Below are 17,234 nucleotides of genomic sequence, written 5' to 3'. Positions count from 1 at the left end.
GCGAGCGGCCACCTGAAATCGCTGAAATAGCGAAGTGACCGTTGCCCATAGACATACGCAATTGCATATGCGTTGCCTACCTTTAATCGACGGAGGAGAGGATGCACATAAAGAAAATATTTTCCCTTTCCATGCATCCTCTCATCCGGAAAGTCCACTTTCACTTCCCATCCTTTCCTTATAAGAAAAAGGATGGGAAGGGAAAGAGGACAAAATTAGGCTTCCGGGACGCACACTCATCAGACGAAACGCGGAATTGCTTCCACTTGACGCCTGTCTTCTGCGTACTTAATTAATATAATAAATAATATTGAAGGTAAAAGAAATAGCTCCGAACCCAGAGCCGGCAGATCCTGTGCGAGATTTCTTCAACCGGCTCGCAGGAGATGACGGAGAAGTGGATTGGCAGGAACTGAAGGAAATATTGGATTATGCTATGAGAGAAGGTATGTACTTTTACTATTAATAATTTTTTAAATACTATGGTGGTCGGAAAGTTTATTTAATAACTAGCTATCGCCCGCGACTTCGTTCGCGTGGAATGAAAAAAAATAATTAGTTCCCGGAAATTACTTGAATTTTTCCCAAGTTTTAAACCTTCCCTGTAGCCTACTCCACAACATTTTAAGACCAAATTAAGATAAATTCGTTTAGCCCTTCTCGAGTTTTAGCGAGACTAACGAACAGCAATCGATTTTTATATATAGATTATTGTATTATTCCAATACAAAATACACTAAAATTATAAAAAGGAAATATTATGAAATTTTCGTGACAAATAAACTTAGTATTTATTAATTTTATTAGAATTTTTAATGGATTTTTTCTTAAATATGTGAGAGAACGGAAACAAATTCAAAGAGAAATAGTGAAAATAGTATACGTCTCTCTCTAACTTCACCTATGTGATATCTTTTATCTCTCTCATGTAACGAAATTTATCTAAATAAGTAGTTTGAATATATATTTTTTGTATTATGATCCTGCATGCAATAAATAATGGTATTTGGGATATTACATTGTATATAACAAGATTGATATTAAAATAATATACATATTTAAAATTTGCGCAAAAAAAAAAAATCCCAAACCAATTGAAATTTTTGTCAAAAAAAATCAGCCTTTATAATAATTATGCTGTAATTACGTGTAACAAAGTTTTACATATTAACCGTTTCTGTTCATTGTAATTAAACTTTTAAATTTAAATATAAAATAACATTCATTTTAAACATTTTACGGAAAAAACTGTTTATAATGTTAGGAAGGAAATCCGACACTGTGCCGGTGTACTGGCGCAACACTAGCCTTACTAAAATATCGAGGTTTCTATCCCCTCACTAATCCGGTAACTATAACGTAGTAACAACCCGAGCCGAGGCTCCTGAGGGAGCCATCGAGTCTTGTTACTCTTAAACGAGGTTCAGGCTAAGCGTTATCTGCGCTCAGCCACCTTAAACCCGGTGAAGCTGTAAATGTATCTTCAAGGCAAACACTACTCAGTTACAAAAAAAATAACTATGTTCCCTTACTAATCATTCTGACAGTTTGTAACGATAGCCATTTCGCGCCAAAGGTTCCTTTTAATAAATATCTAAAAATACATAAGCAAAATATTTTTTATGAAATATTAATATTAGCCAATAAATTAACAATTTGTTGATGTTTTTTTTTACAAAATTATTTTAAAATGCCCATTTGAAGCTTTTCGATGTTCGCTTTTTGTGTAAACAACGCTTGTCTTTGTGTTTGCGACACGCGAGTTAATATGTGTAAGCATATATAAATATTTTATATAACTTTTTTTTTAATTTTGCTTAATTAAGCTATGTACATGTTATGTTTTTTTATACTTTTTTTAACTAAAAAGAAAATTACCAAAATTCGTTTTCAAAATGAATATTTAGTTGAAAACATGTTTTAATATGTTTCGAATTTTGTTTTCAAACTAAATATTGGTTTGAAACTGTTTGATCCTTGTCATCTAATTTTTTTTGTTATGACTTATATTATTTATAAGTAATATTGTAAATATCAGTGATATAAGATATATTTTTGTCATATAGTACGTTATGTAGTTCTTTCCAGTAGTTTTGGTAGTGTATTTATATATTATATTTTCTTTCTTTAATTTTTTTTTTATTTTTTCGTTTATTTTTATTACATTTAAGCATATACTATTCCTTCCTATCATATCTTTCAGTAGTGTTAGATATATAGCATTTTGTCGTATTTTTATTTATTTCGTTTTCACCAACCAGCCTATATTCTTATATGTCTTTGGTTAAGGCTCTTCAATTCTAAAACAAATTTAAAAATTTACGCTTTATATGACTTAAGGAATGGTTTGTGAAAATGTATATTTCATCCGTTTTCACTTTTGTTATAAAAAGTGTATCATTGTAAGTAAATCCCGGGGCACAGAGCTAGCGATGCGTCACGGCGCGTACGACGGGGGCGGAGTCCCGGGGCCGGGGCCGGGGCAGAGCCCTACAGAGCAGGGTTGTCTGGAGCAGCTGCTGTGCGCCCTCTGTACTCCAATCTGCAAGGAGTTTGGTGTAGATCTGCAACAGATACAGCAGCAGACACAAGAGCAAGTCCATCTGAATCAACCGCAACCTCAACCAGGTTTGTCATTTTAACACGTTCCGTGATACTGCGGTCTTTATTGTCAAAGGACCTATAAAATAAATTATGTTTAGATTTATTTGTGAAATAGTTCGTAATATTTTTTTTTACTTTAGTTTTTATTTAATATACTAAAGCTGATAAAATTAATGTACAGTATAAGTAGGGTTGAGTTTTTTTTTTTAATTTTATATACAGATAGATATTTTTTTATTTTATTTAATATGAATATAGTATTTTCATGATATTTTTTAATAAAATTACTATTAATAATTTGATATTTTCCAGGAAGAGACAGCGAGTTGCATGCATCGTCGATTTCCGAACGAAATATTTTATAGAAATGGAGGGACGCGCCATTTTAAAATGTCTATTTTCGCGCGCAATTTTTGACAGCTGTTTTTATATCTGTTTTTTTATTTTTTTATTCCAGAATCTATGTATTATCTGTGTTTATTATTTGTTAAATAATGCTGTATTTTTTTGTATATTTTTAAGGCATTATTTTCCAAATATTTTTATGTTACGCAAACTAACACATTGAAATATAAACGAATACAACATTTTGTATTCGTTTAAATTTCTGAACGCTTCACGTCGGCATGTATGTTACGGCACAAAAATGGGCATTTTAAAAAATTTAATTTTTTTATTTTTATCTTTTTTTACGTATAAAACACCTCCATTTCCATAAATTAAATTTAAGATTGTTTTACGAAAATGTATTATTAAGTTATATTTTTATCAAAAAGTATCAAAATCATTCGCACGTATACGAGGTTCAAATAGTTTTGGTACTTTATCTTAGTAATACATTTTCAATTATTTTTTTCAGTATTTCTTCAAATATTATATGTATATTAATATAATAATTTTGTATTTAACAGAGTTAAAAGGTCAAGGTTTCTCCAAAGAGGTGTGTCGCAGTATGATTGCGATGTTGGACAAAGATAACTCCGGCGGATTAGGATTTGACGAGTTCAAAACTCTATGGATCGATCTACGTAACTGGAGGGTAAGATTATTTTTAATATTTTTTCGTATCGTATATGATTTTTAAATAAAATCTTGATACTTTAATATTAATATTTTTGGAGTGCCAAAAACATCGTGATGTCTACAATCTGAGAAGAAATTCAAATTTATGTATCATCATCATCAGCTCACTATACGTCCCCATCGATGGGCTCGGAGCCTACCCTAAGTTAAGGGTGATTAGGCCATAGTCAACCACGCTGGCCAAGTGCAGGTTGACTTCACAGATATCTTTGAATTACTTCTCAGATATGTGCAGCATCACGATGTTTTCCTTCACCGTAAGAACGTCGAATAAATGTACACATGTAAATCAAAAATCGAAAAACACATTGCAGGATTCGAACCCAGTACTGCAGATTACAAGTCAAGTGCCTAAACATCTGAGCAACCGACGCTCTAAAAGCGAAATTTATGTATCGAAGACAACCAATTACATCCTTATCACTCTAAAGATTAGTTTCCGAGCCCTGAAAGCGGCTACGTAGGTCATGATGAAAGATCATCATCACTTATCACCGTAGCAAAACCTTTGTACTCCTATTTAAGAAACTAACCTAAAAGACACAGTTAATATGTAAAAATGTGTACTATTTTTAATATATTTATTTATTATTGTCGAATTCCGAGGAATTGGTGATTATTTTGTATATATTTTAGGCTGTATTCCGTCTGTACGACACTGAGGGTCGCGGCGCTATCCCCGCACACAATCTGCGAGACGCGCTGCACTCCGCCGGGTACACGGTCAACGCTCACGTCCTTAATGTGCTCGCACACAGGTAATATACACTCTTTATTTATATTATAAGGTGGCAAACGAGCGAGCGGTCACCTGAAGTCGCTGAAATAGCGAAGTGACCGTTGCCCATAGACATACGCAATTGCATATGCGTTGCCTATCTTTAATCGACGGAGGAGAAGATGCACATAAAGAACATATTTTCCCTTTCCGTGCATCCTCTCATCCGGAAAGTCCACTTCCATTTCCTATCCTTTCCTTGTAAGAAAAAGGGTGGGAATGGGAAAAGAGGACTAAATTAGGGTTCCGGGACGCACACTCATCAGACGAAACACGGATTTGCTTCCACTTGTCGCCTATCTTCGGTCGTGGTATTTGACCGGGCGAGCCGGGACAATTCGTGCGAACATATTAAAGCGGGCTCTACCACTGTTTACATACATACATGCACACACACAAATATAAAAGTCCTTATATCAAGTGTTCACTTAGAAGCCTGACCACAACACACCAGGCATCTAGTATTAAGTCTGTCGGTACCCTAAGGCTTTTTTTGCCTTTAAAAAAACATATCGATATTTGTCTTAATAAAAATACGGATCTTTGACAAAGTAGGTAATCTTTCTCTCGAATATATTTATTGTTTTTTTTATTGGGGTAGCGAAAAAATCACAAAACATCACGAGATAAAAGAGCGGCTGAAATGAGATATCACGTGGGTTTATTTTCTTACTGATGACATATCAATGAAAACTTGACCTACATATTAAGTAAATGATAGCTTTATTTATATGTCCTGTATGTAAAGGTTATTTTACTGTTTTTTTTTTAATTCAATATCTCATTCAGGGGAAAGAACAAATAGACATTCCTACAGGCATCACACAATAAAAACTATGTATAATATTTAATTTTGTTGTTTAAACTCTTAGATACGGATCCAGTGACGGCTACATTCAGTTCGATGACTTCATCATGTGCTCTGTGCGACTCAAGACCATGATCGGTGAGTTATCAGCATTCAGTGATCACTTAAACATACCCTTAGTGTAGATTTCTTATAAGCATCAAACCTTTATACATTGAACGAACTCGATGAAATAGAGCCTCCGGGGTTCGTGAAAAAAATCACAAAACATCACGAGAAAGAGATTAGGCTAAATCACGTGTATTTATTTTCTTACGTAGATTTCATTAGTAAATGTTATCTTGTATTCAAAATGCCAATTATTGGATGTAAGGATGTATGGATGGATGTCTTTATATCGAATAAGCTAGCGCTTGACAACAATCCAACTTGATGTTTTTTTGAAAGGAAGAATTTGACATATGTACAATATAGTCTGGATGAACACACAGGCTACTAATTAGTTTTTTTTAAAACGCGGACAGAGTCGCGGATGATAGTTATTTTTATAAATATTGTCTTCTTTTTTTCTATATATGGTAATTAATAGTTATTAAGGTAATATAGTAATAAATAAAATAAAAAAACAGCAAACAATGAGCCGCTCGAGAATCTCGAACGTGAACTGCAGCTGAACTCGTGAAGAGGACATCGCTTCGCAACTGAACAGTACGATTTGTTAGGAATCTGTATACTGCACACTGGAGATGTGTTGGAACTGTCTCTTGTTAAATTCACACTGACGAAACATGAACACAAATGTGTATTTATACATTTATAGTACTTGATAATTGATTTGGTACGTCTGAAATGTTTCTTTGGACGTGCGAACTCAAAAGATTGTACTATTTCTTTAATTCAGATTAAATAAAATTGTTTTTTTTTTGTTTGTTCTGGCAGTGTGACTTATTAGTTATTTTCCTAGCTTTTTTAATATTAGTATTGAATCTGAATACTTAATTTAATGTATTTTTTCTTATTTTCTAGCATAAAATGTAAGATTAAAAAAAAACAGTTCCAACTATTCTTTCTTCATGCCGTCTACTACAGAAATTAATGGTAGAATTTTTACTTTTTATAATTAAAAAAAATCAAAAACCATAAACCTGTCAGTAGACGGTATTTGTCATTTTTAGGACATCTACAACTACCCTCACAATTTAAAATGATTTTTTTTACTTAGGGAAAAAATGAGGTGTTGTAGATTTCCACCACGCTAACTGCTTACTAACTGTTCCGATGTAAACCAACTCTTATATATTTTTAATATATTTATATATATTTTCAGATACCTTTAAAGGGAGATCTTCAGGTGGAGAATACGCTACATTCTCTCTGGAAGAATGGCTGAATCGCACAGTCTACTCATAGATGATAAAATGCCTTATTACTATAAAAATACGGTCCTAATTTAAGCGCACTATTTAACCCGGCCTATATAGATTATATTAAAGAAAGATATTTTATAAACTATAGCAAAGTTATGGAATTATTCAATTGCATTTATAAATTTTTGTCATTTAAGATAATTAAAAAAAAATTAAAAAGCTAAAAAAAAATTGCAATCGTTGATTTAATATGGCAACCTCAAAAAAATGTAGTCACAAATTATTTAACTATACGGGTACATATACTGTATTGAATTTATAATCTGTTAAAAAATATATAATGTGTATTATTAATTGTGAATTGTTTTGTTAAGTACAATTGTGACAGTATTTTTTTCTATCCACCGACTTTTCATTCCAATAGCTACTTTCATTATTCACAAAAAACAAGGGACTTTAGCTGCCATAGACTTGACAACTAAAAGAAAAACAAAAAAAATAAAAACAAAAACTTGTATTGATATGATATAAGTTTGTCAGTTATGAATGACGTTTACGCCGCCATTTTGTTGACGTTAGTTTTCTCATGTTGGTAATGCTGAGGTTCCGTCATCTTTTAGTTACTGTGCGATTACAAACAGCATTTCGTATATTTATTATTTTTGTATCGCGGGCACTTTGTAACATTTGTCGTCAGACAATGCATTTTTATTCTAAAATTTTTTATTATAAAAATATGTATGACATTTTATATTTTGTATTTAAATTTGAGATCTGAATTAAATGTTTCATTGATTAATTTTTTGTTTAATTTTTTTATCTACTAAACCTTTAGCGATTCAAAAACATTTTTCATAATTTTACAAACTGATGGAGAAAAATTCATTTAGCAATGTAAACACAAGTCTGAGTAACAAACACAAGTTGTGAAAAAAAATCTTACAACAAAAAAAAATTTTTACATAAAACAAATATAGAAAAAAATATAACTTGCTAAATTATAGCAAAGTTACAAATGTTTTTAGAACACAGAAAAATATTTTAAAACACTCACTTTAAATTTCAACAGCAACAAGGGAAAATACATCCCTAATCTCCAGATCAGAGATAAAGCCTTTATACCTTCTTTCTCACTAAGATTTTATCACATTTAATCACAAAAATTAATAAATCTTTAACTTTTTGCTAATCTATTAGCTTGTCCTATAAACTTCACATACACTGAACCTAAACAATATGCCATTTTGTTTTTTTTTCTACCTAATATATTCAAATGATCCTTAGGGATTAACACTTTCATAAAATAATTTTTTGACCGCGGTTCACTTCCTACAAACTGCCAACTGTTCACATCAATCCAAAGATTTTGTTTACTCAATAAGTGTAATATAAAACATGGATTTTTCAATATGTCTTCTCTATCAGGTATTACGATCCCACATAAAAACTTTCCTTTTAAATTGACCTTGTTTATAATTAATGGCATACCTCCCATTAAATCAGGATTAACTACAACTGGTTCAAGCCAATCAAATGCATTTTCATCCTCACAAAACAATTTAACAGTCCCATCTATGTAAATAGGATTTTTTGTAAACACTGGAATATGTATTGTTTCGATCTTAGAATCCTCTATCAACTTATTACGAATAGAATCTAAAACAAAGTCTGCTACATCTTTGCTTAAGTGACCAGTTAGACCACATGTTATAACCACACAAACACATGACTCTTCCTTTGTAGATTCAATTGCGGAAACATCAAATTTAAACCGTTTCTTCTCTGTCATATCTATCTCAAGTTCATCAGATTTATTCAACTGTTTTTTTCTCTTAATAGTCTGTTTAAGAGGAACACTCCTGCTACTAGGGGTGTCTTCTTTTATCTGGTCAGTGCTAGCTGTTTGGCTTACTGTTGGTTTAATCTGTACATGATTGCTTATCAAATCTTTTTCAATTTTCACCGGATGTTGGACAATCAAATCCCCTATTAAGATGGGTGTTTCTGTTTTAATTGAATCCATCATTGTAGCTTGTTTTGCTAACTGTAAACGCTTTTTCTTGTTTTTTTTACGTTTTTTAGTCTTCTTCTTTTTAGGTTTATTTTCAGTAGCAAAATTTTTTACTTTCAAAACAGCTTTGAAAGAATTTGTCACTTGGTTATCAATCTTTTCAATACAAGGAATGACAGTATCTTTTGTATTAACTCTGCTTTGTTCAACAGTATCTATCTGAAAAGTAAATTCATCAATTAGTAAATGTTTTTATTAATATTGTAAACTTTAAATTTACGAAAATCAGTTGCAGTTTTACCAGAACTTTTTAACTTAGAACTTAGAAAATTAATATTAACTAAAGCAATTGCGATTATAACTGCTTAAATAGCCTTTTCAGTTAAATTATGTTATCTTCAACTTACTTTTGGAGCTACTGGAACCACAGAGATAATATTTTTATCTATTTTGTATCCATCCAGGCCTTTTTTCACCAAATTAGCCTCAATATCATCAGCTACACAGATCTTTATTTTTTTCTTGCCATCCAAGTCTTGTAAAAAGTCATCGAGTAGAAATTGACTAATATAACATTCCTTATGAATTATCTTTTTTAAATTATTGTAGGTAATCTAAAACAATAATCAGTTTTTCTATCAACCTTTAACATTTTTAAATAAATTAGAGAAACAATTATCACATACCTTTTGTGGTAATCCAAATATTGTTAACATCATTTTTGCTTTTAAAACTTTGTAAATAACTGCGTAGCAAGTTTTGATCGAAGTTCGAGGTTCGAGCGCTTTTCAAATTTCAAAAGTGAACAGGTAAATTTGTCAAACCTATCAAAGATTAAAATGACAATACATGTCGATTTTAGCAAAGAGGAGAAGCATTTATTTAAAACAAATCGAAAACATGAAGTCGTAAAAATGTGATTATAAAAAAATTATTCAAATGCTAAAAGGAAATAACGGTATAAAGGCAATTACATAATTTTACAATCTTTGTTTTCCTTTCTAATAAATTTGTGATGAAAAATTTTCACGTCTTGTCTTTTGGGCAATAAGATATATTAAAGGTAATTTTACACATGTTACATGTAGAAGAATGAAATATATGTATTATGCTGTATATGAATTAAAACCCTGTAAAATAATCCACTTTTCACTTATGAACTTACCCGGTCAAGCCGCTTTTATTTCTGCCATGTAAACCTTTGGAATACAAAAGTGAATGGTCTAGGGAACCTAAAATGCGCAAGACGAATAAAATAACAGTTGTCTACGATTATTTATTGATACAAATCAAACACATTAATAAAATACTTACTTGAATAAGTTTAATAATTTAATTATTTGAAATCTGATTACATCCATATTAAAACATTTACGTAATACTGCATGCAATTCATACAAATGGAATGACTAAAACGAATACATTCTTACCGATACATCTAACCGTACCTTTGCCGGGACACATACAGAAAGTAAATCTGTTCTATATTTAAAAAAAAAAACAAGTAAAACATTTTTATTCACGTATTATAACTATAACAATATCTTAAGGATTATTAAAACAAAATACAAACATTAATATAATTTATTATAACTTAAAACTACCAACTTTCACTCCATTCACTATCATAATCATCATGAGGATGTGTCTGGCTTGTGGACAATGGCGGCTGTTCCGGCATCACCGGCTTGAACGACAACATCTCAGACACCATGGTGTCCGGCACTTTGTAGTACTCCACGTCTGATAGACGGATGTACATAATAGCTCCGCCTGACAATAAAAAAAGTAACTGCAGAACGACAAGGATTTGAACAGACGACCATAAATGAAACTAAATTATAACTCACTAGCGCCCCCCTGTCAGCATCAAAAAATGTCACAAGTCCTTTTTTTGACTCCAGCTGTCATGTCATTTTAATCTTTTATGTAATCTATGACTAACCATGGGTTTCTGAGACCAAGATCCACATTTAAAACATATTATTTTTGTTTCGTTCAATAATGACCGGGACGACGATATTTTTATACAGAGATTTTGGTTTCAGAAACTAACAATATCTTACTAATATTATAAATGCGAATGTTTAGATCGATAAATGGATGTTTGTTTGATATCTCCGGAACAGCTGAACGGACCTGGATAAAATTTGACATATATGTAGAATATACTCTGGAAGAATACATAGGCTACTTATTAGTTTTTTTTTTAATTCTACGCGAACGGGTTGCGGTTGACTTATAGCATATATATTCTGACAGATGAAACCGCGATAGCAGCGCCCCTCAGTTGTGATGTTTGAGATTGTATGTATAAAAATCTCTACTTACATATATTAGTGCCGTCAGCATCAGCGAACTTGGGCAAGGTGGTGAGCGGCACCTTGCAGTGCATTAGGTTGAATGCGCGGTCGCTCCGGTACATCTTCACCGCGTGGTACTTCTTCAGGAACTTCAGCATCATGTCCTTATTCGGTAGGAACGGCTCGCCGTAGATCTGAATAATTGCAATTTAATGCATCATCAGCTCACTATACGTCCCCACTGGGGTGTTCGGAGCATACCCTAAGTCAGGTGCTGGGTGGTGTATACTTTGTCACCCAAAAAAAAGAACCTAAATTTTGTTAACAAAAACATCGTACATCTTACTAATATTATAAATGCGAATATTTGGATGTATGGATGGATGTTTGTTGGAATAGCTGCATGGATCTCGATGAAACTTTGACGTGTAGAACATAGTCTGGAAGAACACATGGATTACTTTCTTTTTAATTTTGCACAGACGCAGGCGCGTTTTTGCTTTGAATTGTTCAAGATTTTCAGTACTTTACTTTAAAAATTATTTTTTCGAACCATACACTTGTTGTATGTTAAGAAAATCTTATATACTCACTCTGACTCTATAATACATACTCTTCTTCTGCAATATGTTGTCCTTCACAACTATCTGTACCATCTGAAAAAAAAATATATATATATAGCTTTCCATCTCTTTCTAATCCAACTAGATAGAAAGAGACGAAAGAAAGTGAAATCTCTTTTATATGTGAATTAAAATTTAATTTCTATTGAAAAAATAAAATAAAAATTTAGCTTAAATATTCTTAAGTCTATTGATTTGTTAAGTTTAACCAAAACAAACAAATTAACAATTCTTAGTATTATAAATGCGAAAGTTTGGATGGACGTTTGTTTGAAGATATCTCCGGAACGGCTGAACAGATCTTGATGGAATTTGGCATAGATGTAGAACATAGTCTGGAAGAACACATAGGCTTATTAAATTTGTTTTTAATTCCGCACGGACGGAGTCGCGGTCGACAGCTAGTATATGATATTAGTACCCAGTATTTTATTTGGCACGTCGTGACAAAGAGTACTGTCTAATTCGACGTGCCAACTGAAATTGGCATGTATTACTTACCATAGGTATGTAAGGAATGATTTTCTTCAACTCTTGCCTGACCTTCTGCACAGCCAACTCCTCCTCCATCGGTTCCTCATTTGTGGTCGTTTTTAAATCACTTATGTGGTTTTGTAGCTAAATCATATCAAACATATCATCAACTGACATACATCCCCACTGAGGTGCTCGGAGCCTACCCTAAGTTATTAGGCCATAGTCAACATATCTTTGAATCTCTTCACAGTAATAACGTCTTATAAATGTACCTATTTAAATCTAAAAACACATTGGTACATTGCGGGATTCGAACCCAAGACCTGCAAGATTGCAAGTCAAGTCAACCCTTGAGCTACCGAACACATCTTTATTAAATTCATTCATGTATAATGCAACAATTTATACTCCAATAGGATAATTTGACACTGTTTATTTAAACACATGTTTTAACCCTTTGAATGACGTCAGCTCACTATACGTCCCCACTGAGGGGCTCGGAGCCTACCCTAAGTTAGTGACAGTCGATGCTGGCACAGTGCGGGTTGACTTCACATATATCTTTGAATTACTTTACAGATATGTGCAGGTTTTCATTATAAATGTATTTGAAACATTGTCTAATTTTTTATAGTAATTCCCTTAATATTTTTTTGTAATAACTAGTGTCAAAAGAAAACAAACTATTTTTTTTTTGATAAAAGCAGTTGTTAGTATATGAAGTATTACATACCTTTAAGCTTATAGATTTTGCATACTTTGTGCAAATAACTTGAACTTTATCCAACGGCATGTTAGACAGAACTACAAGAAAAAAATATAATTTTCTAACCGTCCTGTCTGTTAAGTAACATTAACCTATCTTTATCTTACAGCTTACTAATAATATAAATGTGAATGTTGGTGGATGGATGGTTTGTTTGGAGGTATCTCCGGAACGGCTCAACAGATAGGCTACTTATTAAGTTTTTATTTTAATTCGAAGACGGAGTCGCGCGCGACAGCTAGTAGTATTATAAATCCCAAAATTTAAATGGATAGATGGATGTTTGAAGATGTCTTCAGAACTATTTCATAGATCTCGCTGAAATTTGGCATAGATGTAGAACATAGCTTGTACTACTACTTATTTTTTTAATGCCGCGCGAACGGAGTCATCATCATCATCAGCTCACTATACGTCCCCACCGAGGTGCCCGTAGCCTACCCTAAATCATGGGTGACTAGGCCATAGTCAACCACACTAGCCCAGTGCGGGTTGGTTGACTACACATATTATTGAAATTCTTCTCAGATATGTGCAAGCATCGCGATGTTTTCCTTCACCGTAAGAACGTCGATTAAACGTCAGACGGAGTCGCGCACTGCTAATAGTATCACAATCAATAAAAAAGATATAAGAATAAGTAAAAATTACATACCATAAGGTCTGTCGGTAGGCATGACTAGGTCATCCTGGTTTAGTCCGGATGGAGGTTTCCCCGCTGCCCTTTCAATATTATTAAACTTTGACAAAATCAAACTGAAATCACAGTGATGTGGGTGCAACTTCCTGTACTGTTTAGTCAGTTTGTAGCTTGTATTAACATCTTTTGCTTTTATCATAATCCATCGCATTTCATTTAATAAGTCCTGGAACCAACCAAATAAGGAAATTTATTCTACGTTTAGGTAAAACTCAGTAAAAATATCCACTGAGATAAATCTTATATATAAAATACTCATGTCACAATGTTAGTTACCATACTCCTCCGAAATTGACTGACTTATGAAATTTTATATGCATATTCAGTAGGTACTGAAAATCGGCTGCTATCTACTTTTTAATCCTGCGCGGACGGTGTCGCGGTCGACAGTTAGTAATATATAATATATGCATTAATATAAAATATAAAAAAAAAGTTGAAAACAAAACTGACACTTACAATCTTTTGGCTATATAACTCAATATTGTGTGGAGTTAAATAAAAAAATATAAGAAAAAAGAAGGTCACATATAATATACCAACATGCATCTACCTTCTCATGAAAGTCCAGTTGAACTCGGTCAAGCTATTTCTGAGTTTACCCAGAACAAACTAGGCTTTACAAACAGGAAGATAGACAAAAAAAAAATAGATTTTTCTTTATCAGCAACACAAAAACATCATGTTTGCAAACTTTTTTTATATTACAGACACTCCAATTTTAAATTATATATAGATAAGAGAAAACTGTATGAATTCAGACACAAACCTCGGCAATTGCTTGCAGTAGTTTATGACCAGTTGTCTTACTCAGTTTAAATAAACCAGCATACTTTGATTGTAGTTCCTCCATAATCTCAGTGTGCGCTGCATGTAACACCTGGAAATTGGCAATCAGATAAATACAATAAAAAAATCTTGACAGACGGACGGACAACAAAGTGATCATCCTATAAGGGTTCCGTTTTGTTCCTTTTGAGGTACATAACCATAACAATAAGATAGTCTGGTAAACCAATAATCTATGTACTAAATAGGCAACTTGACTAATGAAATTACACTGTTCTGTAATTTGTCTCTTCCCCTTTCCATAAAAAAGTATGAGAAAGAGATATTTAACTCAAGGGAATTCAAACAATATGCAGTACTGTAGTTATTAAGTAATTTGCAATATGTCTAATTTATCAATAATATTGAAACAATATTTTAAATTCTAAATCTTACTAAGCAGATCTCTATGAAATTTGGCATACATATAGAGCATAGTCTGGACGAACACATACTAATTATGATTTGTTTAATTCCGGTCGGACGGAATCGCGGGCGACCGCTAGTTTTACATAATAATTTAAACATAACCTTGTAACATATATTTTCATGTATATATTACATTATTTACCTCTCCCGATGTACCTTCGTTAGCTATACCGTAAGCTCTGCGAAGATTGTTTGGCATTCCGAGAGGCTTTACTACGCTGGGTAACTGGAAAATTAAATCAAAATTTATTTTTAAACATTAATCATTTAAAATGAGATGCAGGTGAAATTAAACTTATATAAAAATGGCTAAAACACTCATGTTTGTTCATACGGTGGCAGCACCAACTTGTTTCATGCCCATCAGGATCATTAGCTAATTGGTGTAGCCACCGCACATACATATGAGTGTTTTAGCCGTTTTATATATGTTTATTACAATGTCACATGAAAGTTTGAATAATATAAGGACAATATGTTCTCGGTTCAACCCTATTTTTTTTATTACAGCTTTATCTTCAACTTATCAATGAAAATATACATATATATAAAGGATACCAATTTACCTAGGTATATAAACAAATCTATTTGATGGAATATCATCATCAGCTCACCGAGAGGCTCATAGGCTGCCCTAAGTTGGAAGTTACTAGCCCATAGTCAACTACACTCGCCAAATGTGGGTATGTCTTCTCAGATATGTGCAGGGTGCATCACAAAGTTTCCCTTCACATGTCAGAATTCAAACCCAGATTGCATGTCAAGTACTTAACCTCTGAGCCATCGACACCCGCGCCATTTCGTAGAATTTAACTAAGTAATATTTAGATAGTAAATTTTATGACAAGTATATTAGGGCCAGAGTGAAATAAAATTTCCTAAAAACTTACTGTTGGTTCATCATCAGGTATTCTAGCATGCAGTTTGATTTTACCAAATGAAAAATTGTTTATTTTATTCACGACTGTCTGTGGGTCGAGCATTTCCGACAGACGTACATAACCAGTCCTAGTGCTTTTGGTACATTGGATAGTAAGTACTTCAAAAATTCCTCTTATTGGATGTATTAATTTTCTCACCAACAATTTCATATCCCACTGCAACAAAAATATTAAACTATTCTAACTTCAATCAGCAATCAATTTTAACATAATCAAAGCTTTTATAAGTTAAAATGGCTACGGTAATTTCTTCAATTTTTAATTTAAAACTAGTAAACGTGACTTAATTCCTCCTTGAAATAGATAAGAGATAATATAAATATAAGAATTAATTAAAGGTAGAAATAATGGCAAAGAAATATCTGTTAAAAAGAAACTGTGATTATATACACAAATGAAATACTTACGCGGGGAGGCAATCCAGATACCGTAATAATTGACATTTTGATACAAGCCTTTTAACTTATTATTTATGGTATTTTCAAAGGATTTTATAGTATTTTAACACCAAAGAAGCAATCAAAACAACAATGCAAAACTGCAGGAATGAAATGAAATAATTAATCACTGAAGACAATTTGACATATTGACATTGGCAAAGATGAATATCAAAGAGTAAAAAAGTCGTACGGGGTGAGATTTAATAAATAAAAACTTAGTCGTTCATAATTACGATTTATTTATGAAAGAATAAATTCTTATTGTGTATTTATGAAATATTAAAAGTACACAATTTCGAAAGTAGATTGTTGGGAAAATTAAATTGCTAAGCGGCGCAACACGGTATCATCCAAAGAGTATATAATAAGAATATATATCTAAATAAATAAAAGTAAATAAGAGTATATATCTGCTGCTCTGTTCATCTTGTTCTGATTGCTTTCAGCTTTCAGGATTTTTGACAACATCCGACATGACATCTATAGTATACTCCAAAGAGTATATAAAATAAGAGATGGGACTCTTGACTAATTAGATACACAAACGGAGAATAAAAATTGACATTTTCAATGCTAGCAATATTATGAACAAGTCTACGTTGCTACCAACCTAAAAAAATCAATCTGTCAATTTCCGTTTTGACGTTTGAAAGTATTATTCGAGGGAAAACAATTTTGGAAAAATAAAACAATTTCGTTAATTGCAACTTTATTTAATCTTCTGACTAAAGCGAACATATTTTAAGAACGCAACATAATGCTCATTGCTTTCGTAATAATACCATTATTGTTGAGTTCACCAACAAAATACCCCAACTTTGATAAATGCTTATTTGTTCCAGTTTGTTTATTTGATAGATCATATTTTCTGATAGAACTGGAGTAGTAGTGCCACTCTTGTCTTGAGAAAAAGAATAACACTGGAAAGAGATTAGCTCCTCTCTGTTAGTAAAATATTTAGAAAATTGCTAACAAGACAATATGCATTGAAGCAAAACAAATCGTCATCATCAAGCTCACTATACGGACACACTATACTCCACTGAGGAGCTCGGAGCCTACCCTCAAGAATGCGA

General features: G+C 32.4%; 3 protein-coding genes across 11 annotated transcripts in view; 1 reads left to right on the top strand and 2 right to left on the bottom strand.

The window, feature by feature from the left end:
* The window catches only part of CalpA (calpain A), a 32,229-nt gene extending 24,796 nt beyond the window's left edge, over window positions 1-7,433 (top strand). For 6 of the 9 annotated variants that reach the window (XM_013323104.1, XM_013323106.1, XM_013323108.1 and 3 more), the window contains 6 exons: window positions 317-446; window positions 2,425-2,628; window positions 3,516-3,643; window positions 4,324-4,445; window positions 5,338-5,411; window positions 6,601-7,433. In XM_013323104.1, coding sequence (XP_013178558.1) covers window positions 317-446; window positions 2,425-2,628; window positions 3,516-3,643; window positions 4,324-4,445; window positions 5,338-5,411; window positions 6,601-6,683 — 741 coding nt within the window. In that variant the 3' untranslated portion in view covers window positions 6,684-7,433. Of the gene's footprint in view, window positions 1-316; window positions 447-2,424; window positions 2,629-3,515; window positions 3,644-4,323; window positions 4,446-5,337; window positions 5,412-5,902; window positions 5,982-6,600 lie in introns of all 9 variants that reach the window. The other 3 variants (XM_013323109.1, XM_013323103.1, XM_013323102.1) reach the window with 2 other exon arrangements.
* A 219-nt stretch (window positions 7,434-7,652) lies between these two features.
* Window positions 7,653-9,470, bottom strand: LOC106125687 (uncharacterized). Its single transcript, XM_013322976.1, has 3 exons — window positions 9,338-9,470; window positions 9,059-9,265; window positions 7,653-8,870 (listed from the first exon to the last, which is right to left on the bottom strand). The coding sequence occupies exons 1-3, from the start codon at window positions 9,368-9,370 to the stop codon at window positions 7,815-7,817; spliced, it is 1,296 nt and encodes a 431-aa protein (XP_013178430.1). The 5' UTR covers window positions 9,371-9,470; the 3' UTR covers window positions 7,653-7,814.
* A 490-nt stretch (window positions 9,471-9,960) lies between these two features.
* LOC106125674 (uncharacterized) lies at window positions 9,961-16,290 on the bottom strand. Its single transcript, XM_013322956.1, has 10 exons — window positions 16,126-16,290; window positions 15,668-15,874; window positions 14,920-15,003; window positions 14,290-14,400; window positions 13,476-13,686; window positions 12,788-12,858; window positions 12,079-12,195; window positions 11,548-11,610; window positions 10,983-11,148; window positions 9,961-10,424 (listed from the first exon to the last, which is right to left on the bottom strand). Exons 1-10 carry the CDS (start codon window positions 16,159-16,161, stop codon window positions 10,252-10,254), a joined length of 1,239 nt encoding a protein of 412 aa, XP_013178410.1. The 5' UTR covers window positions 16,162-16,290; the 3' UTR covers window positions 9,961-10,251.
* Between the last annotated feature and the right edge of the window lie 944 nt (window positions 16,291-17,234).

This window comes from Papilio xuthus, unplaced genomic scaffold, assembly GCF_000836235.2.
Source record: "Papilio xuthus unplaced genomic scaffold, Pxut_1.1 DF825783.1, whole genome shotgun sequence".
In the NCBI taxonomy this organism is placed as follows: Eukaryota; Metazoa; Arthropoda; class Insecta; order Lepidoptera; family Papilionidae; genus Papilio; species Papilio xuthus.
This window is presented reverse-complemented; position numbering and strand designations above follow the sequence as displayed.

Bases quoted from the DNA above. Each gene is read 5' to 3' on its own strand.
- LOC106125687 (XM_013322976.1), bottom strand. From the start codon at position 9,370: ATGATGTTAACAATATTTGGATTACCACAAAAG. The intron at 9,266-9,337 runs GTATGTGATAAT...TTATTGTTTTAG, and splicing joins TATTTGGATTACCACAAAAG to ATTACCTACAATAATTTAAA. The intron at 8,871-9,058 runs GTAAGTTGAAGA...TTTACTTTTCAG, and splicing joins TGGTTCCAGTAGCTCCAAAA to ATAGATACTGTTGAACAAAG.
- LOC106125674 (XM_013322956.1), bottom strand. From the start codon at position 16,161: ATGTCAATTATTACGGTATCTGGATTGCCTCCCCGC. The intron at 15,004-15,667 runs GTAAGTTTTTAG...TTAATTTTCCAG, and splicing joins TACCTGATGATGAACCAACA to TTACCCAGCGTAGTAAAGCC. The intron at 12,859-13,475 runs GTATGTAATTTT...TTTTTCTTGTAG, and splicing joins GCCTACCGACAGACCTTATG to TTCTGTCTAACATGCCGTTG.